At 49.9% G+C, this 23445-nt stretch overlaps 1 protein-coding gene across 9 annotated transcripts in view; it reads left to right on the forward strand.

Annotated features, from left to right (window-relative positions):
• Positions 1–23445, forward strand: part of Arrb1 (arrestin, beta 1) — a 71626-nt gene that overhangs the window by 19611 nt on the left and 28570 nt on the right. The window contains exon 1 of one of the 9 annotated variants that reach the window (XM_006507200.3): positions 15625–15953. The exons of 7 other annotated variants lie outside the window; for them this stretch is intronic. In XM_006507200.3, coding sequence (XP_006507263.1) covers positions 15949–15953 — 5 coding nt within the window. In that variant the 5' untranslated portion in view covers positions 15625–15948. Of the gene's footprint in view, positions 1–15624; positions 15954–23445 lie in introns of those variants that run through there. One more of the 9 variants, XR_003946374.1, reaches the window with a different exon arrangement.

Raw genomic sequence — 23445 nt, forward strand, 5'->3', positions numbered from 1 at the left:
CGATGATGATAATGATCATTATCACATTATTATTATTACTTCTTTTACTGTTTGAGATTATGATGTAATTACAGTATTCCCCTGTCTCCCTTTCCTCTCTCCACACCTCCTCATTCAACTCTCCTTGCTCTGCTTCAAATTCATGGATACTTTTTCATTAGTTGCTGTTATGTCTATACATATATATATGTTCCTAACTGTGACCTGCTCAGTGTGGTACTGTCTGTATCTTTTTAGGTATGACCATCTGTATTGGATAACCAATTGGTGTGCTCATCCTTGGGGAAGATGGCATCTCCCACTCTCATCCTCCTTAGTTACCTGTGTGTGCAGGGCTGGGCTCTGATGGGATTCCAGGCTCTGCAGCATGGTCGTTGTTGTTCTTATTTGCTTCATGTCTAGTTAGTGAGACCTTATCTTTAAAAAGATGTTCTAGAGGCTGGTTCAGTGACTCTAGAGCACTGACTACTCTTTCAGAGGTCCTGAGTTCAATTCCCAGCAACCATATAGTGGCTCACAAACATCTGTAATAGGATCCGATGCCCTCTTCTAGTATGCCTGAAGACAGCTACAATGTACTCATATTAAATAAATAAATAAATAGATAAATAAATAGATAAATGTTTGAGAGAGAGAGAGAGAGAGAGAGAGAGAGAGAGAGAGAGAGAAAGATGTTCTAGGGTTCAGCCTCAATTACAGAGGTAGGGAGTTTGAAGACCCTATCCAAAAACAGAGGAAGAAGGAGATGGTCTGTGAGGGCCATCTTGTTTGCCTTATACTGGTGGCCTCATGGTAATGGTGATTTTTACAGGCAGGGGTGTGTGTGCACATGTGTGTGTGTGTGTGTGGGGGGGGGTGAGGACTGAACCTAGGGACCTGTGTATACCGGGCAAGTGCCCTAACATTGAACTACAACCTTAGCTCCAGTTTTATACTGTTCAATGCCTCTTTGTTTTCACTGTGACCCTTTGCCGGAGGTCAGGTATGCAGTTTTCCCCTTGAGGCCTGTTGATGCTCACAGAGTTTCAGATTTGGGAGTGTTTAGGCCTTTCAAATTAGAGAGCATCAACCTACTTCCTGCTGTTGGGCTAGGTGGCTCAGAGGAGGTGCAATTTGGCATGGTCCGAGGCTAGATGGCAGGAAGAGGCAGCGGGGATTGAAACCAAGGATGTTTAAGATTGAGAAGTGAAGGCACTGGCAGCAGAGAAACCCTCACTAGCGACTGCTCTGTGCCCATCTATGCTGGTTCTGTTTTCCAGCTCACTGTGCAGCCAGCCCAGCTCTGTAGTCTTGCTCATGGATCTCTAGGGCCATCTGCTGGGGGCCACCTTCCTCTGTGCCGAGGAAAACAACAGGAGAGATGAAAACTCCGGGCACTACTGCAGATTCCTGCCTCGCACATGGGGTGTTTGGCCTCTGGTTTGGGGTCTAGGAAAACCTTGGTTGAGCAAAAGCTGGTCCCCAAGGCTGGGGCTGCAGCCCTCCAATCATGTGACTTGGGGCTATAGTGGAGCTCAGCTTAAGCTGTGCATAGCAGGTCAGCCCCCTTTGGGAGCCTGGGGTGTGGACACAGAGGTGTGTGGAGTGAGGAATGCTGGGAGGACAGCACAGTGGGAAGGCATCTGGTTTCAGAGGCCAGAGGTTTAGTTCAAGTTAAAACCTGGACCCCAGGGACCCCAGTGTTGCCTTCTGGGGATTGGAACAAAATAATCCCTCCTTGTGGGGTCAGGGTGGGAGTTACAGTTAATCTCTAGGGGACCAAATTCTGGTCACAGATGTGTAGATAGGTACTGTGGTACGTCCATACTGTAGAGTGTTATTCAACTGAAAGGCAATGGCATCCTGACTCAGGCTGTAATTGGGTGAATCATCATGAAGGCAGAACGCTAAGAGATAGAAGCTGGGTACTAAAGGACACATATTATATTAGAGAACTTACGAGAAGTATCTAGAACAGGTGCGTCCATGAGAAGGAGAGCCCGCACGAGGGGATGGGGAGGAAAACTTACTGGGTAAGGGTGGGGGCGGGGCTCGCAGTTTTGCATAGCTGCTGCCATGACTTCTTTACTTCACACAGAGGCCAAATTTTAACTGTTAGTCAACTAATTGTGTGTGTTTGTGTATGTGTGCACATGTGTGTGTAGAGGCCAGGGGTGAGTGTTCTGTCTCTTCATCAGTTGCTGTCCACTGTATCTCTTGACAAGGTCAACTCCCTGAACCTGAAGTGCATCGATTTGCCTGAACTCCAGGGACCCTTCTACCTCTGCCTTCCTGGTGCTGGGGTAGAAGAACTCACCTGGCTTTTTTTGGATTAAGTTCTGGATGATCAAATTCATGTTTGTGTGGTGTATGCTTTACCAACTGACCCCTCATCTCCCTGGTTCCTAACTGATTGGTTTCTTAACAGCAATTTGTTGTCCTTCTGGATGGCATTTGATTGATTGCTAGAGCCTTACTGTGTATCCCAGGCTGATCTCAGACTCTCGATCCTTCTGCTTCACCTACCCTCCTAGGATGACAGGCATGTGCCAACTGGATCTGGCTTGGAGTCATCCTTTTACATGTTAATGGCATGCTGTGTGAATTTCATCTCAGTAAGTTTGTGTTTCAAGTTGATAAGAATCATAAAAAGAGTGGTTTCATTTAGAGGGGAGGGACAGTTGAGATCTGGGATTTAGGTTGAAGCTGTTGAAGAAAGCAAAGCTTAGGTCTAAGAGGCCGTGGTAGGTTCAGAGCCCAGGGCGAGCTGTTTGGCAGTGGTTAAGAGCAAAGTTCTTGGTATCAGTGTGTTTTCTGTTGCTGTAGTAGAATCCCCGAGGCGTAGCTAGCTCTCAGTTCTGGAGATTCCGCGGTGTAACACTGGTCTGGGCTAGGTGCTGGTGAAGGCCTCATGGCAGATGACGTCATGGCAGGTGGATCTGTGCCTGCAAGATCTCAAGGTGAGCCTGAGAACCAGAGAGCCTCTCGGGTCTGCCTTACTTATCCTAACGTCTGACCCTCATTGTGATAGTGTGTGCGTGTTCATGTGGGTACACATGAAAGTGTGGGTGCCCCTGCTCACGTGTGTGGGGGCCAGAGCTGTCATTCTGAGCATTCCTCAGAGCCTCCTACCTTGTTTTTTAGTTTGATTGTTTTGTTTTGTGAGATAGAGTCTCTTCCTGGCCTAGAGCTTACCTACTAGCTCAGGGGTGCTACCAGTGAGCTCTAGGGAACTATCTGTCTGAACCTACAGTGCCGGACCACTGCAGACCTTTTTCACATGGGTCTGTCTGCTTTCCCAGCTGACTGGGCTGTCTCCATAGCCCACACCTCACTCTTTCAAGAACGGACCTATGATATCTGCCTTATTCCCTCCGGAGGGCAGTTCCCCCAGCCGCTTAGCTGACTTCTGCTGGCTTCTTTCTTTCCCTACCTTCCTTTTGCTTGAGCCTAGGCTTCATGTATGCAAGGCAAATATTCTACCACTGAGCTATACTCCCAGCCAGCTCCACCTCTTAAAGGTCAATCACCTCTCGATGCCAGCACACTAGGAACAGGCCTCAGGACCTGGGTGCTAGGGGGAAATGCTCAAGTCATGTCCAAACCATAACAATTCTCAGGGGCTGGAAAAATGGCTCAGTGGTCAAGAGTACTTGCTGTTCAGCCATGAGAACTGGAGTTGGTTGGCTCACAGAGTTCTGTAACTCTAGCCCCCAGGGATCTGATGCCCCTCGGACACCTGCACACACATGCGCAATACACTCACACAGACATGTACGTACAGACACATAAACAAGATATGTTCTGTTTTAGAGACAGGGTTTCTCTGTGTAGCCTTGGCTGTCCTGGAACTTACCCTGTAGATCAAGCTGGTTTCGAGCTCAGAGAGATCTGCCTCTTCCTCTGTCTGCTGAGTTTTGGGATTAAAGGCATGTGCCACCATTGCCCAGCCATAAATAAGATTTTTTAAATCTTAAAAATAAAAACCACGGGCTGGAGGGATGCTCAGCGGTTAAGAGCACCGACTACTCTTCCAGAGGTACTGAGTTCAATTCCCAGCAACCACATGGTGGCTCACAACCATCTGTAATGGGATCCGATGCCCTATTCTGGTGTGTCTGAAGACAGCTACAGTGTACTCATATCCATAAAATAAATAAGTCTTTAAAGCAATAAATAAAAATAAAAACCTTAATAGTTTTAGACAAAGCCTTGTCATCCTGGTTTGGGTTTCTTATCATGTATTTGTTTTAGTTTCTCTGCCTAGAAAGTGGGAATAATATAGTTTTTATTATGGAAATTTGAGTCTTCTATTATGAGAATCTTAACACTTTCCTGAGGAATAAATGAGTTAATATTTGAAAGGATGCCACATCAGGAGCTGTTATTATCACTCATTCATGGTTTTATTTGCTTGTTCATTTGCTGGGCACCCACAGGGAGCCAGGGCTGGGGCAGGCAGGGTTCTGGAGAGACAGCTGCATGCGTGACTCAGAGCCGGCTCTCGGAACGCCTTGCATCCTGAGAAGAGTCAGCCGCTGCACCTGCAGCTTCGGCTATTGATGAAAAGCCCTTGTCCTTTGCTTCTCCAGCTCTGGCTAAGCAGGCGCCTCCCTTGGGACACAGCAGGACTTCTCAATGGCTTTGAAATGTACTAGGCTAGGGAGCTGGGGACCTGGCGGGGGAGGGTGGGGGAGGCCTGCGCGAGGAGGCCTGCAGCAAAACCTGAGCGTTGGTTTCTTTGCCTTGTATGGACAGTTCAGACTGGTCTCAGCAGTTCTCGATCTTCCCGCCCTTGCAACAGCACAGAGAGGAGTTGGGCCTGGGGCTTTTGCTGCTGTTATGAGCCCTGGCCGGGGCTGACTAGAGAGTGCAGAGACTTGAGGTTCACAGGGTGTCAGGGGTCGTCGCTAGAGGTCCTGAGAAGCACTTGATGTTGTTGAGGAAGAGAGCAGCAAGCTTAGAGGGGGAAGGGCTCGGGTGCCACCCAGCCACCCCCGTCCTTAGCAGGGCTGCAGGGTCAACCGCTTCCATTTCCTGAGCCGGGAAGACCTGAGCTCTCATGCCTATTGAGACTTGATTGATAAGAAGTGAACTGCTTTGGGGACTGCCCTTTGGCAGCCAGGGTAAGAATTGGGGTGAAGAATGTAGTTTCTGCCTGGCCAGCAGCGATGGAGAACAGGGTCCCTGTCTTCCTCAGGTGAGGCTGTTCCTGTCTCACTTCCCTATGCTGGTCCACAGTCACTGAGGCTCAGTGGGACATTAGCTCTGTAGGACAGAACAATCTTGCTCCGTGCTCTGTCCACTCCTGAAGATTTCTGTTTGGGCTTCTCTTCCTGCAACTTCAGTTGCCAACCCTTGTTTACCCTCAGTGGTGAAAACTGACACAGAGTCACCTGGCTGCAAAGTCTTCTTCAGGTGTCCTCACATCTCCCCACCCAGGATTCTGAGTGGTTCTAAGGCCCTGTATCTCCCCTGCCTCCTGCCCACCTCAGGGTGCACCCACTGGCTTCCTTCCAGTGGTACCAGGGACTGTCCTTACCACATTCAAAAGAAGCATGCTAAGAAGGGCTTGCGCTCTTCCCCTTCCAAAACCTGCTCCGTGTAGCACAGTGGGTGTGGGTTAGGGGTGTATGGCCATCACCTGAGTGAGCTCTCGGGGGTTGTAGGCATGGCAGTAAGGAGATCAAAGTCAGCCTGGGCTACTTGAGACCTTGTCTCAAAACAAAAATATGCAAACGGTAAGTGAGCTAGGTGCGGTGATGCACATCTCTAATTCCAACACTTGGGAGACAGGCAGGAGGATAACCAGTATGAGGCCATAGTGGTCTATATAGCAAATTCCAGGCTGCTTAGGGCTCCACAGTAAGAGCCCATCACAAAATAGAATAAAACCAAACAAAATCAAGGAAACTATGTCTGGAGTGAGGACAGCAGCTGGGCCCTACCAGAGCTTGTTGTCTTCTGTGGTCTTGGGTGCTCCTAATGGACCGAGTCACAGAGGAAAGAGAAGGGACCTGAGGAAGCAGGAATCAGGCTCTGGGTGGATCAAGCTTTCAGTATTCTAGCACACCTGACCACACCCTCCCCTGTGCACACCCTCCTATCATCGACCCCATGCCTCAGGAACTTGGTATCCTGGGGCCAGGGAGGGTTTTTTGGGTAGGGTCTCCATTTACTGAGCCTTTTTTTTCATCCACAGGCCTTTGGTAGCACCTTGGTACCAGGAGAACATGGGGCAGACCACATTTTCACTTGACACTGTCATTCATTCACTCAGCAAGTGCCCATGCGTGCCTTTATTTGCAGGGTGCAGTCCTGACATCAGGGCACTAACAGTGAACAAGATGGCTCAGGGATACTATCCCAAAGCTAGCGCACTGATACAGAGTTCTCTTAGACATGGGTGTGGGGTGGCATGGCCCCAGTTCTGAGGGCACAGCTGAAGGCATTAATGTGGTCACTCAGTAATTCAGCAGCAGCAGCAGCAGCGGCCCTTCTCAGACAAGGAAAATGACAGTCACCCATGATCCCACTATTCAGAAGGAAGGCTTACGAGTCTTGGTGTGAGCTCTCAGTTCTGTGTCTCTAGCCTGTTCCCATGCACTCAACACACTTGGGATTAGACACTGTAAGATGGAGCTTATTTCCTGTTCAGTGGCTTCCCTTATTGCTGGTGGGAGGAGGCCGGTGTATAGGAGTCAGTTCTCACCTGCTGCTATTTGGGAGTCCAGCTATCAGACTCAGGTCACCAGGCTTGGTGGCAAGCACCTTTGCCTGCAGAGCCATCTCTCTGGCCTCACTGTGAGTTGAACGCTCACCAGGAGGCATTCCCAGCTCTGTCCCCCTTTGGAGTGCATGACTCCTTTGGGGAAGTCTTTCCTGGCTCACTGGGCTAACCACTGAGATTCCCGGCCCTTTGGAACAGTTGCGAAAGTCACCTGTGCTCCCTGGTTGAGTGTCAGTCCTGCAGGACTGTGCTTCCTGCTTGCAGGAGAGGGATTGTGGTTCTTTCCCACAGTTCATCTGTGATCTGTGCCAAGGTATTCCTAAAGACATGGGCTGTGAGAGGGAGGCCTGCCAACTACTGTGGTGGTGGTGGTGGTGGTGGTGGTGGTGGTGGTGGTGGTGGTGGTGGTGGTGGTGGCTGGTGGTTCTGGTATGGTGATGAACTAGGACATCTGGTTCTAAGAATAAACAGCATGCACAAGGACTCCTCCATTCTGTAACTCACCAACAGTGCCAAAGAACCTGGTCCCAAGAAACCTTTCAGACCCAGCGACTGTGCGCCTGTATGTCCTTGTGTCTCTGCCTCTGTGTGTGTGTCTCTGTGTGTATCAGTGTGAAGGGCATTGGCCAAAATGATGCCCCCCTCTGCCTCAGTCCCTCTGCCTCCTCTGGTCTCTTAATTCCAGCCTGTTGTCCCACTAGGTAACAGCCTCATGCCTGCCTTATCCCTAACCTGAGGCATAGACCAGTTTCTGCTAGTCTGGAGCCCCAAATTGTCTCAGCCTGCACTCCCTCCTTTGGGCTCCTTGGATTTTCAGTGGCTTGGGGCTTCCCCAGAGGCTAGGCCTTCATTTCCCCCTGATCAGAATAGTTTTGCACCATGATGTTTTTGATCTTGTGCTAATTCCACTGAGTTGTTGCTCAGCCCAGACCTTGGGTCTGGGGCTTAGAGAAGTATTAGGTACATGAGTGAGGTGTTTAATAGGATTTAATGGCTTCCAGAGGCTTCAGCCCCAGGGCTACTGTCTCACCATGGCCCCTGAGATCCTAGATTCTTCCCCCATCTCCTTGCTCACAGGTCTCGGCTTGCCGGGAATTCTGTTTTGGTTGGAGGGAGGCAAAGTGGAGGAGTTTGCGTGTCTGGCTCTTTCCTCCCTCTCACTCCTCCCCCCTTCCTCCCAGTGTCGCTCAAGATGTTTCCTCTGCCAGCCTGGCTTCACTCCAGCCTGAGTCCACCTCAGGCAATAGCAGCCATCCTCTTGCTTGGAGCTTCTGTGGGCTGTGGCTTTTCCTAGTGGACTTTGATGCCTTTGGCCATTTGGAGGGACCTAAGGAGCAAGTCCCTCGGGGTGGGGCAAGCCACCTGCTTGCTCTCTCTTCAGCATGAAACCCACTCCTGCTGAGGAGGCCACCAATTGTTCCAGGGCTGCTCTGGGCGAACTCCGGGTGCATCCTTTCCCTCTGGGGCCTCTGTTTTCTGGAAATGCTCCTAAAGGCCTTGTTCTTATCTGGTAATCGATTGGATATGCCTCACCCAGCACCTCTACTCCCGGCCTGAGTAGGGGCTGATTCTCAGCCCAGGTCTCCCTGGGGACCCTCACTGGCTCTGTCTGGGTTCAGTCCTTCACACGGATAAACAGACATGCACCCTGGCCCGATAGAGCCGAGGCTCAGCCTTGGCTCCTCGGCACCTTGCACTGTGCCAAGGGAGTGCAGCTACTTAGTAAATATGGCCGAGAAGCCGCCAGGGAAGCTGAGCTGGTGAGGGCCCATGGGCCTCAGGGGCTCTTGCCAGTGGAGGTAGAGCTAGCATGGCTTTTGAAGGGTTCGGAAGAGTTGGCCAGGTGGGAAGGGGCTCCCATGCCATCAGCACAGCCCGGGCAGCCTATGCAAGGAATAGTGCCTGCACTATTCCTACCTCAGCGGCAGGAGGGAGGCTCAGGGCTCTAGATGTGCTCCAGAGACAGCTCCGGCCTGGTGATGGCGCCCTGAACCGTCAGAAGGCCACTGGCATTGGCCTCTTCAGCTGGGTTCTGGCTTTTGTGCTGTAGTCTCTGGCACTTCCATCAGGAGCTGCCCAGGATCTGTAGTGGGAAGGGTTCCCCAGGGCTCTAATCCTGCTGATTATGTCTTGGCCCCTTCACGAGGATGTCAAGTCCTCCTTTTCATTTGCATGGGGCCCATAGGTTCTGAAGCTAGTGTGCCGGTTCACGCGACTAGTACAGCCTTTGGTATTGAGCTAGCACAAGCCAGCGTGAGGTGACTGGGAACTCCCCCCCCCCCCACCCCACACACACACACAGACATTGTCTTTGGGTTAGTGAGGGCCATGCTTCACAGTTGGGGAGACAGCGAGGGAGGGACAGTGGGGGAGGGACAGTGGGGGGGGTGATCCGAGGGGAAGGACAGGCATAGCTAGGGCCTGGATGTAGGATCTGAGGAGTCACCGGTGGCTCCCTGAGGATTCTGAATGAGCAATGGTACAAGATGGGACGGCGGGAGTCGGGTGCTGGGAGAGCTGGGTGCTGGGAGCTGGGTGCTGCACACGCTGCTGAAGCAGTAGGCTCGCTGTCTGCTTTTTTCTTTTGTAATTTTCAATCATTGATGACAAATCTTGAGAGAGGCTGAAGTGGGACAAGGGATTGGGAGAAGGGAAGATGAACTATGGAGACTGAGGTGTGGTCAGAGACTCACCGTCCTGGTCTGGGTCCCTTCCTTCCCAAATGCCCTTGACCACATTGCTCCAGAAGGGAAGTGGATTCTATCCAGACTTCCAGGAGAAGCTCGGAGGATGGCTAGGTCAGCTTGTGCCCTGAATGAGAATTCCCAGCAGCCAGTGTGGTATGTGATGCACAGGACCTGAGAGTCTGTGTTTCCTGAGTCCCAGGCAGCCAGGAGCACGGAGACCTGGGCTCAAGACCATGGGAGTGGTGGGGTCTCACTTTACAGATGGAGAGACAGAAACTCAGAGAGAAGAGAAAAGGGAAGTATATGGAATAAATTGGCATGTCAGAGGTACAACTACCTTGCAAGATAAGAAAAGAAAAAGCAGACAGAGCCTACTGCTTCAGCAGCGTGTGCAGCACCCAGCTCCCAGCACTCAGCACCTCTCAGATCACCCCCGCACTGTCCCTCCCTCGCTGACTCCCCACTGTGGAGCATGGCCCTCACTAACCCAAAGACAATGTCTGTGTGGTGGCAAGAGTTCCCAGGCCAGTGTGGTGTGTAATGCACAAGGACCTCTGAGCCTTGGTGTTGCCTCATCTAAAACACACTGAGTAGCCTCTTTAGCAGTGCAAAGACTTCTTTTCTATGGTTCTAGAGGTCAAAGTCCTTAAGATGGGTCGTCAGGATTTTGTCCCTGCTGGAGACCCCAGGGGAAAATGTTATCTCTTGTCTTCACTGGCTTCTAGACCCTGCCTGCATTACATGGCTCCTGGGGCTATCCTCCATGTTCATTGCCAGCTGCCGAGGATCTTCCAGTGACTCTAAACCTGTCATTTCTCTCTGACCTAGTGATTGCTGTAGGGCCACCCACATAATTCCAGAGGTTTTCCCTATGCAGGATTTTTAACTAATCAGACCACATGTGCAGAGTCTCTCCATCACACCTCGGGATTAAGATATGATACTTTGTTCAGCCTGCTATACTTATCTTGCAAGGTAGTTGTACCTCTGACATGCCAATTCCAGATACTCCTCTTTTCTCTTCTCTCTGAGTTTTTCTCTCTCCATCTGTAAAGTGAGAGCCCACCACTCCCATGGTCTTGAGCCCAGGCCTCCGTGCTCCTGGCTGCCTGGGACTCAGGAAACACAGACTTGATCCTTGGCCCCAAGGATGCCCCCTCTCCCTCCTCCCTGGAGCAGCCTCCTCTCAGTTCCTGGCCAGAAGCACTTCCCATCATTCCTGAACCACTGATGGGAAAGGCTGAGCTAACTGCACCCTGGGGAGGGTGAGGGGCAGAGGAAGGAGGTGGGAGAGGCTGGTGGGGCCCTACGCAGTTGATGGGTGAGCAGATTTACATTACAGGGAGGAGGTCGAGGTTATCAGAACTCAGAGGCCCGGAGTGAGGATTCATCCTTGCCTCTTGCACAGACGTGCAGCTTGGCTCGGCTGGCCGCCCTCCTAGGGTGGGTCCCTTCTGATAGGCCCCAGGGCCTGGCTGAGTGTACTTATGTGCATGGGTTGTGGCAAAGGGGGAGAGGAGGACCAGAGACCAGCAGGACTGAAAGTGGGGAGCATAAAGAAGAACACACAACCCCCTGCCTCCCATAACAGACTGAATCTCAGCTGGGTTCCAGCTCACCTCCCTCTGCCTAGAAACCATTCTTGGCTCGCTCTGGCTGGCCTTCTTATCTGCTGTCACGGAGCCTCATTTCTCTCATTCATCTATGTTTATGCATGAGTGTGCATGTGCGTATTAACATCATTATGGGTCGAGAGAGAATGGAACAAGAGGGACTTTGAATGGGTTGTGGATATGTCTTCTGTCCTATCAGGGGTGTCAATTGCACAGGCATCTGCCTTAATGTCCTCTCTTCCAACTCTGCCTTGCAATGACTCCCAGGTTAGGTGCAGCTTGTCCTCTGTAACTTTAGGCAGCCCCGTCCATCCCCATGTCACTCTGGAATTACCGCCTTCCTCTTGGCAACCCTTCGTTGGTGCCTTTGTGGGGCTAGTGGCTGGACTGACTTTCCTTCCCCATCACATACGGATAGTGTCTAAAAGACCCCTCTGCTTCTCAGTGCTGACATAATTGAAGCAGAGCAGAGAAAGTTTGTCAAAGGTACTGGGGAGTTGGGACCCTGGGGTTTGGCAATGTCTGTGACATTGAAACCACATAGCAGCAGACTATTCTTTAGCCATAAGCAGTCCTCCATGGGCTGAACCAGTGCATACAAGTACAAGCCAGGGGATAACTGGACACACAGGAGTTCCCAGTCAGTACTGGGGACAGTGGGTATTCCTGGATGCTATTCTTTTGTTGTCGTTTGTTTGCCTGCTTATTTTTTTGAGTCAGAGTTTCTCTGTGTAGCCCTGGCTGTCCTGAAACTCACTCTGTAGACCAGGCCGGCCTTGAACTCTGAGCTTTGCCCGACTCTGCCTCCTGAGTACTGGTGTTAAAGGTGGGAGCCACTACCACCCACTGCCTGGCTGCTGTTCTCATGTAAGATTCTTTGCATCAGTTTCCCCCACTTGACTGGCATCCCTGAGGGCCCTGTTACCCAAAGCTTTGTTCTTCTGTGCACAGAACCACCATGCATTATTGCCCATGACATGAAGACATCCGTTCACTTATTCCCGTGACCCAGATGAGGACTGGTGAGGTGAGGTGCCATGTGAGGCAGTGTCAGGGCAGAGATTTCAGCCTTTCCCCTAGTTTCTTCTACATTCGTCGACACCATTTGAAAACCATTTGAAGTACTCAACACCCCTCTGCAGCTCTCTGAGGTCTTGAAGTCAAATGGTGTGTCCTGAGGCTGGGGTGGTAGAGCTCGTTCTGGGGGGGTGGGGAGGTGCTACTTTGAACAGACTAGTGGTTGAGGGGGGGTCAGTGTGTCTCCTCCTGGCTGGCTTCTCACCACCCCTCTGGGGACCAAAGGAGGAAAACTGAGGAGTAGATTGAAGGTTTACAGAGGATGTGGGAATGCTTATTACCAAGTCTGGAGAGAAGCGTTGGAGGTTGTTTCTGAATGCTCCTCCCTGCTCACTGCCCCACGGGGCTCATGAAGCCATATTGTTGTCCAGCTCGGTGGTACCCACCTCACTCCAGGCCTCTGTGTTCTTAGCAGTAATGGAAAGCACTTCTTAAAAGGCCTTGGCAATTCAGCCATGTTCTCCTTAGGTTCTTTGGTTCTGGGGCCTTTGATAGTCTCCCCAGAACATATCATTTCTATTATCTCATCAGCTTGCCCATGCTTCTTGGAGGTCATGTGACTCCATGAGAGCCCCCACCTCCACCCTATCCAGCTGAAGCCAAGAGGAACTTGGACCTGCCCAAGACCACCTGGCAAGTCTGTTTGCTATGGAACTGTTGGTTTTATGGTCACCTATAGAGCCCAGCTTGAGGCTCATGTCACATTCTGGGCAGCTGAATAGCAGGACTTTGATGGCATAGCCCTCTTAGACATCCTACCTGTGCTCATCATGAGAAAGGAGGGCTACCTAAGGAAACTGTGGTCAACAAACAAACAAACAAAGCAACAAACAAATAAGATGAGCATGTAGCTTCAAGATGCTCCCACGGATGGAGGTAACCAGGCAACGGGATCATGCCTACAGGGAAGTGTGGGCATGTGCCACACTTGGAGGCCCTCAAGCACCCAGGAGTCAATGCTCCCTACAGAGGGACAAGCTGTCCCCTCCAGGTCCTCTGGACTCCCCAGTCTCCTTCTGAGAGTACAGTGAACAGTATAGCCAGCAAGGGGAGGAACAGAGGTTGGAGTCTGGCAGGCTGGACCTGTCTTCAACCACCTGAGGGACTGTGGTGGCTTTATCTTCCCATCTCTGGCTCCAGCTTCTCCTTCTATAAAAAATGAGAATAGTGTATTTTCCTCAGTTTTCCAAAAGATGAAACCTGAAAACCATTTGAAGTACTCAACACCTGACCCATTAATTACTAGAAACTCTTAAAATAATTATCACAAGGGGTTTGTTCTTTAAATTTTAATAAAAATCACTCAAAGTTTCCAAAGAGCTGGGTGTGGTGACTCAAGCCTGTAACCCTAGCACTCAGAAGGCAGAGACAGGAGGAGGGTCTTGAGTTCAAGTCCAGCCTGGGCTCTATAAGTAGACCATGTTAATAAGTAAATAAATAGATAAGTAGATAATAAACGATAAGGCAGGGATGTGGCTCAGTTGTTAGACTGTTGGCTGAGCATGCACAAAGCTGAGTTTGTCCCCAGCATCACATAAACTGGATGTGATGAACCACAGCTGTAAGCACTTGACAGATAGACCCAGGCAGATGAGAACTTCAAGGTCATCCCGGGCTACATAGTTAAAAAGACAAACACTTTGAAGAGGTTACCCATGGCTTAAGATGTCTGGGAAGCATCGTGCTTTGCATTTCTGTGCTGTTCTTTTAGAGACCCCATCACACCCTGAGCTGTACCATTCTGTGTCCATGAGGAAGTGTATAGATCGGAACAGAAATGGGATGAGTTGTGTCTTTTAGAAGTATTCAATCCTTGTCCTATTCAGAAGCACTGAATCAGGTTTTAGTTTTGGGCTAGCGGTACGGGGGATCCATGTGCCAGACAGGAGCTCTGCCGCTGAGCTGAGCATCCACCACCTTCCAGCTTTCACATTTATTTAGTATGGGGGGGGGGAGGGATTGAATTACATGGAGGGGGGTCAGGCTTTTCTTTCATCCACGTTGGTCCCAGCCTCGGCAACAAGCACCCCCGCCCCTCTGAGCCATCTCCTAGGCCCTCCTTTTGACTTTTGAATTTGTTCAAACTGCTTACGTTGTTCATTTACTTACGTTGTCCGTTACTTGGGGTGAACTCTTCAACCCATGTGTTAGTTTCCAGTTGGAGACAGTAAGAATATCAAGTGGTGTTTGTAGGAGGGTCATAATCACAGTGCAGGCTTCTCGGTGCGCGTTAGATGAGCTAATGTGGTATTTAGAATAGTGCCAACTTGTAGTAAATGGTGAGGCATCTGTTTGTAATAATTTCTGAGCAAGAGAAGGCTCAGATTATCACCGGAGTCCGGCCACCTTGCTGAACGTGCATTCAGCTGACATTCAGTCCTGCTGCCTCTGGGCTGCTTGGGCCGTGATCTTGAGGTCTGGTTTCAGACCTTCAGCTTCCCGAGTCTACCCGTAGCCTGGGGTCCTTGGCCTTTGCTTCTACCTCTTGCTCTTGGGATACACAAGGCTGAGTTCATAAGAGGTACTGCAATCACTCTGTGAACTAATGTTGGTTCATAGCAACCCCTGGAACTGGTGGAGTTAGGGAAGAGAACATGAAGGCTGTTTGAATCAGAGGCAGGGGCATCACTCAGGGAAGGCCAGTGTTGCTTTCAAAGAGGAGTCTAGGATGGCACCCCCTTTTTTCAGGGACACCTCCCACCACTGCCACCATCCCCTCAGAAGTTGATAATCCTGATTGACAGTTGATAGCCTCTGCCCAGACTTTTGACTGGCTGTCTTAAGTATCACATGGCAGTTTCAGTTCAGTTGAGGAGCGGGTTAGAAGTTGCCATGTGAAGTTGGGCAAGATTCCTTCCACTTCTTCCCTAGAAGGGAGTCTACCTCTGTCTTAGTCTGAACCGGTCTGTTCTGGAGCTGCTGTGGAGGCTATATGTGGAGACCATGTCCTCTCAGAGCTGTTGGTCTGATGGAGGAGGAGGAGGCACACCCTGTCTGTCTGGAGAGGAATTCTGGTGTGATGGGACAATTCAGCTCCTTGGAACTCTCTATTACCTACAAGTGCAGTAGTCCTCTTGTCCAAGGATAGACGCATGACCTTTGTCCTTTAGGAGCATCCAGTCTGATAGAGGAGTCATGGCCACTCCCCTCAGGGAGATGCTGGTTTGAGCCTGACCTTCTCCCTCAGGAAGGACTCCTATACGATAGAGCAGGCACAGTTTGTCCTCATATCCAAGAAACCCCATGCATTAGATGAGCTCTGACTTTGTCATTTCCACTTTGCCTGACTCCTAGAGAGTCCAGCTCCCACGGAGAGCAGGTAAAGACTGAATTGGGCAGATGGGTACAGAATCGAAGTCAGGAGACTGTAGAGGGATTCCTGCAGCAATCGAGAGTGGGATGGAAGGCTTCCTGGTGGAGGTGCCTTTATGGTAGAGTCAGGTGCTGCCTATGACTTCTCTCTCAAAGGATTAAAATGCAGAGGCTCCCTGCACTGAGGACGGGTCATTCAAGAAATGCATCCCCGCATCTCTGAGTTGCCTGTGCTTCTGAGGTGGGGGAAGGCTCGGAGAGACCCTCACCCCTGGCTGGCTGCGAGCAGGTCAAGTCTTGCCAGCCTGGAGACATCCGCTTCTTTAGCACAAGAAGCCCAGAGGAGGAGAGGAAACAGGACGCATATCAGGAACGCCTTTTCCTCTTCTTTGTAACTGACCCTCATTTGGGGCTGGGGAGAGCAGATGCAGGGCTGGCCTGGCTGCTACTGCCTTCAGCCCCCAACTCTGGCTCGTGCCGAGGGGCCCAGCCTCTGTTCTGCTCTTTCCTGGGCTTGCACTGTGGCACCGCTGAGGCTTGTGGCTGCAAAATGGGGTAAGACTTCTTCTCTTCTGCCTGGCCGGGAAGCAGCTGTTTTCCTTTGTGGATTTGCATCAGCTATTCCTTGATCCCTGAGAGGTGCACAGAGCATGTCCTCTGTGCCACTTCTGGGCTGCGCTGGGCAGGGCAGGCAGAGTGCACAGGGGAAGAGAGAGCATCATGGGAGGAGTTGTTTGAGACTTGCCCGAGAGCACTAGTAGAAGTGACTGGAGGATTGCGGGCATGTGTGGGAGGGTCTGGTTGGAGAGAAAGACTTGGGATTAGTTGTGTCTGTGGCAGCTGAGGTGCCCCAGCTGATAGAGTTCTGCAGGCTGCTCATGGCTGTGGGTTCTAGGAAAGGCAGAGGTCAGTTCAGCTGCAGAGCACCTCAGAGCTGGGTTAAGGCAGCACTGACCAATGGCCTGGACAGTGCCTCCAGGGACACTGAGGGAACAGCTGAGATTGAGGCTTCCTGAAGGAGGGGGTGAGAAATTTTCATGGGGTAGCTGGTGTGAGGGGTGGAGATGGGTGGACCGTGAAGGATGATGTGAGGGACATCCAGAAGGGGAAGGGACATCGAGAGGATTGTCCTGTTTTGGGCTCTGACATTGTTGCATTGTTGCAGTCACTCCTTTGCAGGGTGAGGGCCACTGTGGGAGTGTATGTGTGCTTCTGTGTTGTGTGGATGGAATGATGCTCAATGGGAAGGATGGCATGGGTGAGTGAGTAATGTACGTGTTTATGCATAGGTGCTTAGTGTTTGTTTCTGTCTATGCTGGTGTGTGTGTGTGTGTGTGTGTGTGTGTGTATGTGTTGTGTTATGCTTAAGTGTCTGGGGCTCCTGTGGTGTGAGGCATGTGTGTGGTAGCAATCTGTAATGTGTGCCTGGTATAGTTAATGTGTTATGTGGTGTGCTTGTATGGATGCATTGGAGTGTCTGCTGTTTGCACGCACACGCGCGCACACACACACACAAACATTGTCCAACACCCAGTGTTGCCCTAAGGATTACTGACCTGTTGGAAGAAAAAGGTTCTAGGGGGAGATTTCAATTTGTGTGTGTGGTTTTTTTTGGGGGGGGGGGTTTCGAGACAGGGTTTCTCTGTAGCCCTGGCTGTCCTGGAACTCACTTTGTAGACCAGGCTGGCCTCGAACTCAGAAATCAGCCTGCCTCTGCCTCCCAAGTGCTGAGATTAAAGGTGTGCGCCACCACGCCTGGTTATGTGTGTGTGTTTTGTGTATAGTGTCTATAGGTGGTTAGGTGCATCTGTAGTTTGTGTGTGTGTATGTATGTATGTATGTATGTATGTATGTATGTATGTATATGTGTATACGCACACATATATAGCGTTTGCAGGCAGGTGTTTAGGTACATAGTGGAGTGTGTGTGTGTGTGTGTGTTGGAGTTTGGAGTTTGTGCATATGACTATGTTCTAGCTGCTGGGTTTTGGTACCTTCCTGCACTGGCATAGAGGGGGATCTCCTTCACTTAGGGTAACACCCAACACTGCACCTGGGTTTGTTCTCTGAAGGGGGCCCATTGTTACAGTGGCCTGCTGGCATAAGAGTCCTTCTAATAGTCTTCTGTCCTGATTGGATGGTTACCTTCTCATCCGAGGGTGTTGGTGCAACCAGGGTAAGATTCCAGCCATACATAGGAAGTATACTGCCTGCAATGCCCACTCCTTTTATGGACTCTATAATAAGTGTTAAGGCTCCATGTTATTCCTAGTTGTGGGGTGAATGGTCCTCTGGACTCTAGATACAGGGAGAGGAGCCTCAGTGTGGAAAACACAGGAGTCAGGTGAGTTCTACCTGTCTGAATTTCCAGACTCTCTTTTGTCGCCTTTCCGTTCTGCCTTTACCTAACCTTCGGGAAAGCTGGGCAGGCCCAGGGCTGTCTGTGGGCGCCACTGTGTTCAGATGCCAGCTAGCTTAGTAACATTTGCTTTAGTCTTTGGTTTTTCATTCTCCAGGGACATAGATTTCCAGAAGATGGGCTAGACTCTGTCCCTTGGACAAAGAAGAGCTGGAGGATTGTCTGCCTGGATAATCTCAGGGAAGTCTTACAGGATCCCAGGAATCCATGGCCCCAGCCCTCAGGCCTAGTGGACATCACTCTGTGTCAGGCCCAAGGGCATTCTTGTGAAGTTTTAAGAAGGCCCTCGACAGAAGCCAGGGTGGCAGAAGCCCAGGGTGCTCAATCCAGGCTGACTGAGACACAGTGGCAAGCCTGAGCCGATCTTCTGGCTGCAGTGCAAGTGGCCTCTTCCCCCAGGCATTGGTTTCTCTGCCAGGGCAGTACTGTGATCTCGCAGCCCCCACCCTCCAATAGTGGGGGAGGTCTGTGAGTCGAGGTGACATTTCCTGTCTCCCCTCCTGGGCCGACCTGAGAAGCAGGTGGGCTGAGCACGTGAGGCATTGCATTCTGCTGCTTCCTCCCAGCAGACAGGCAGACAAGCCCAGCACAAACAACTCCGCCCAGGGAGAATATGGTAAGGTCCTCAGAGTCTCCGCTGCCGCTGCCACCTGCTCCTCACGCCTCCCTGCTCCCTGATGGCTGTTCTCACACCCAGGAAAGTGGGTCAGAATGTAGGGCGACTGCAGCTGAGAAGTAATGCCCCCTTGCATGATCCCTACCCCACCCATCTGAGCCACAGGGGCAGGGGGCAGGGGGTGGGCTGCGGGGAGGAGGGGGAAAGAGGTAGGGGTGAGGGTGGGGTCAGGGGAAAAGCTGTGAGTTCAAAGGTGTGTCTGTGCCCAGAATTCAGCTCTCATTCACCATCCTCCCACTCTCTCACTGCCCGTGGCTTGAGACTCTCCACTGCCTTCTGGATGTGTTCCAAGTGTCTTGGGCGGGCACTGGAGGCCCTTCACCGCTATCTACCTGCTGTGTTAAGACTCCATTGTATATAGAGATGAACTGTCCTCTAGCTCAGCCTGCCCTTCTGGGGTCTTCCCAGGCACCACAGACACTCTCCAGCTACACCCAGCTGCTCTGAATCTTTCAAAAACCTAGGGAGCTCACCCACCTTCATCTTTATGCCTGGAGACTGACCCCTGGCTTCTCCCTCACCACACACACATTGTCATCTCCCTCCTGAAGCCTTTTCCCTGAGACACCAATGTAACCTGAGACAGCAATGTAACCTTCCAGTACTGGGAGTAGTTAAAATCATGGTGTCAGGACTTTTGATGCCACATGTCTGTCATCCTAAACCTTGGGAGGCAGAGGCAGGAGAATCAGAAATTTGATCAGGATCCTTCTCACTACATGAGATCTGCCCTGAAATGTCTAAACATCATTATCAAATTTTTTTTTAAAAAATTATATTTTATATGTATGCATAATTTGCTTGCATGTTTGTCTGTGAGCCACATGAGTGGCTGATACCCAAGGAGACCGGAAGAGGCATCACACCCTCTGAAACTGGAGTTACAGATCACTGTGAGCCACCATATGGGTGCTAGGAATTGATCCCAGGTCCCCTAGAAGAGTAAGCCATCTCTCCATCCCCTAGGTCTGCCATTTCTTATTGTGTGGCTTGTGGGACATTGTTGTGTCTCTGTTTTAGATTCCTCTTGTATAAATAAGAATATAGTGCTACTCCCTACAGGACTGTGGGTGGAACACAGGAGTTGATGTTTGTGATGTACCACGTGGGTTCTGTTGATGTTTGTGATGTACCACGTGGGTTCTGTTGATGTTTGTGATGTACCACGTGGGTTCTGTTGATGTTTGTGATGTACCACGTGGGTTCTGTTGTAGAGTTCTGATACCAGCAGAAGAATGACTATCTAAAGGGCTTCTCACATTCACTGGGTCAGTAGAATTTTTCCCCAATACCCGCAAAGGAACATATTGTTCCTATTGCTTTTCTGACTCCTACAGAGGACCCATGTTAACTACTAGTCTTTGAGAAGGGGTTTCGGATATGGAGTAAGATCTGTTCTGTGTCAGTGACTTCCCACAGATGGATCTGTACATTTCTAATACTGCCTTGTGGAGGCTTTGGCATGTTTCTGGGGTCTCTGAGGCTGGAGTCTCTCTTGAAGTTGGAATAACATTTCCTGTGTGTCTTACTCAGCACAGCCTGGGCATGCAGGAAAGCAGCGTGGATGGTGGCCATTGTTCTTAGTAGGTCTCTCATTGGCAGGGACCATGTGCTGGCTGTGTGAGTGGCTTGCAACCTGGCATGGGAAGGACTGGGTGATCGAGTAATAGATGAGAGATTCTTGGTTAGAGCTGGTTAGAGGCATGTTTGGGATATCAGCTGTGATTGAGACTCACCTTGGTGACTGTGTCCTGCCCCATGAAGTGTTTTCTAAGTCCAACGTCTATTGGCCCCAGCAACAGGCAGAGCTCAAATAGAACCTACTCCCCTGTGCTGAGTGGCTGTACCACCTGCATCCCTGTGCTTGCCTTATCCATCCTATGACATCCATCCAACAGCCTTCATTCTTATTGATTTACTGAGCATGGCTCTGCCCTAGGCAAAACACTGTGGCCGAGGGCCCCCTTGGTCATAGTACTCATAGGAGTCCCACTCTTATTTCTCTTACAAAAGTCAAGCCACCAGACTGTTAGATTGCAGTGAGCTGGGACCTGTTGATGGAAAGCTGGCAAGTCAGGGAAGGCTTTCTGGAGACAGCAATTGCAATGGCAACATTGTAGCCAGAAAGGGCTCAGAAGAATCAGTGAAGTGTGGAGCAGGATTGCCCCCCACAGAGACTGTGATCTGCCAGCATTCACAGGTTAACATTTGGGCTGGGGAGGCGTCAGTGAACTCGTTTATGCTCAGCATACATAGGAAAATATGAGGGAGAAAGGTTTCCTTTTTAGTGTATTCATAGGGTTGTGTCACTTGCTACTGTCTAAGTCTAGAATGTTGTTATTACTTCCTGAAGAAACTCTGAGCCCATGGGCACCAGTCTCCCTTCCTCTCTAATCCTTAGCTCAGGACACCCAGCCCCCAGCCCCCACAAGTCTACTTTCTACCTCTATAAATTGGCTTAATCTGGACATTTCAGGTAGGTGGAATCATACAGTAGGCGGCTTCTTCATCAACTGAGCATAATGCTTTCAGGCTTCATTATGTTGTAGCATAGATTAGTATTTCTCCCCATTTTGTGGCAAAATAATATCCCATTGTATCTGTCTGCTGCATTGTTCCCAACAACACAACCCTTTCTTTTTCTCCAGGCTCTTGTTGCTGAAGTTATATTGTCCTTCTTTATTAAAGCCAAATTTGTGGGTATGAGAGTAGCATTGGTTAATTGATTGGCTGACTGATGGATTGACTGGAGTGTATGGGTATATGTGTGCACACACATGTAGTCCTGAAGGCTGGAATTGGGTATTAGATTCCTTGTGGTTGAAGTTATAGATGATTGCGAGCTGCCAAACTAGGTGTTTGGGCCAAATTCAGGTCTTATGCAAGATCAGCAAGTGTTCTTAACCACTGATCCACCTCTTGATCTCTCCTTTCCTTTCCTTTCCTTTCCTTTCCTTTCCTTTCCTTTCCTTTCCTTTCCTTTCCTTTCCTTTCCTTTCCTTTCCTTTCCTTTCCTTTCCTTTCCTTCCCTTCCCTTCCCTTCCCTTCCCTTCCCTTCCCTTCCCTTCCCTTCCCTTCCCTTCCCTTCCCTTCCCTTTCCTTTTCCTCCCCTCCCCTCCCCCTCCCCTTTTCTTTTCTTTTCTTTCTTTTCTTTTCTTTCTTTCTTTCTTTCTTTCTTTTTTTTTTTTTTTTTTTTTTTTTTTTTTTTTTTTTTTTGGTTTTTTTGAGACAGGGTTTCTCTGTGTAGCCCTGGCTGTCCTGGAACTCACTCTGTAGACCAGGCTGGCCTTGAACTCAGAGATCCGCCTGCCTCTGCCTCCCAAGTGCTGGGACTAAAGGTGTGCACCATCACTGCCTGACTCATTTTCTTGATAGTAACTCTTTTAGCGCAGATATTTATTTTATTTTTCCTTCCTTTAGTTGCTTGTATGTTTGGTGCCAGATTTAGGAAATCATTGCCTGCTGGGTGGCAGTGGCCCATGCCTTTAATCCTAGCACTCAGGAGGCAGAGGCAGGCGGATTTCTGAGTTTGAGGGCAGCCTGGTCTACAGAGTGAGTTCCAGGACAGCCAGGGCTACACAGAGAAACCCCGTCTTAGTTAACAAAAACAAAAACAGAAAACAACAATAACAAAAATCATTGCCTAACTCAAGGTCATGAAGATTTACACACTTAATAGTTCTTTAATAGTTTCACGGCAGTAGCTTTTATGCTTGGGTCTTGGGTTCATTTTGGGTCTCTTTTGTGTATGGCGTGATGTAGGGGTCTAACCTCTTTCTCTTGCATGTAGATATCTAGTCCCTCTGTCATTTGTTGAAAAGAATATTTTAGCAGGTGTGTTGGCTCACACCTACAATGCAAGAACTTGAGAGGCCGGGGTATGAGGACCTGGAGTTTGAGACCAGCTTGAGATACATAGAAAAGAAGGAAGGAAGGAAGGAAAAAAGGAAGGGAGGGAGGGAGGGAGGAAAGAAGGGAGGGAAGAAGGAAGGAAGGAAGATTGTTATTTTTCTTCACTTCCCTGTCTTAGCTCTTGTCAAAAAAGGCATAAATATAATGCCGTAATTTGAATATATATCAATATAAATCACCACAAATAAATGGGTTTGTTTCTGTACTGTTAATGACCTTCTATTGAGTTATATGTCTATATGTCAATACCATACAACCATAATCACTCTACCTTTTCCAAGGTTTATTGTTTTTAATTATGTGTTTGTCTGAGTGTGTGTGCACGGGTGCTTGGAGAGGCCAGACATGTCAGATAGTCCTGGAGCTGGACTTACAGGCAGCTGGGAGCCGCATGATGTAGGTGCTATGATTTGAACTCAGGACCTCTGGAAGAGCAGTATGTGCTTTTAACCACTGAGCCATCTCCCCAGCCCTCTTAATCACTGTATCTTTGCAGTAAGTTTTGAAATTGGGCAGTCCAAGCTTTCCAATTCTGTCCTATTCTTTTCAAGGTTATTTTGGCCATTCTGTCCCCTCAGATCCCCCATGTGAGTCTCAGGACCTGCTCAACGCAGGCATCCCCTTGCTAGGTTCCAGCGGGGTCTGCTGCAGGAACACACACCTCAGGATTCCGAATTTTAAAATTGTCTATCTGACAAGACCTCAGGCTCTCTGTCTCTGCTATCATGTGGCAGAAAATCTAGATCACTTCTGAGTTTAGCTACAGAAGCAAGACAGTGGTAGGCAAAGCAATGCTTCCCCAGGATGTCTGGGCCCTAACCCTTGGCGCCTGTGAATCATGGTTATAGGTGGACTTTAAGCTCCTAATCTGCTGACCTTATAGTAGAGAGATCATTGTGGATTATGCAGATGGGCCCAGTGTCACCTGACTGGTCTTTATAAGGAGGGTGAGAGCGACTCTGAGTTAGGCACTGTAGTGAGAAGTCTGACTTCTCCTGCTGGCTTTGAAGGTGGAGTCAGGAGGCTGTGAGACAGTGAAG

Source organism: Mus musculus, chromosome 7, assembly GCF_000001635.26.
Source record: "Mus musculus strain C57BL/6J chromosome 7, GRCm38.p6 C57BL/6J".
Taxonomy (NCBI): Eukaryota; Metazoa; Chordata; class Mammalia; order Rodentia; family Muridae; genus Mus; species Mus musculus.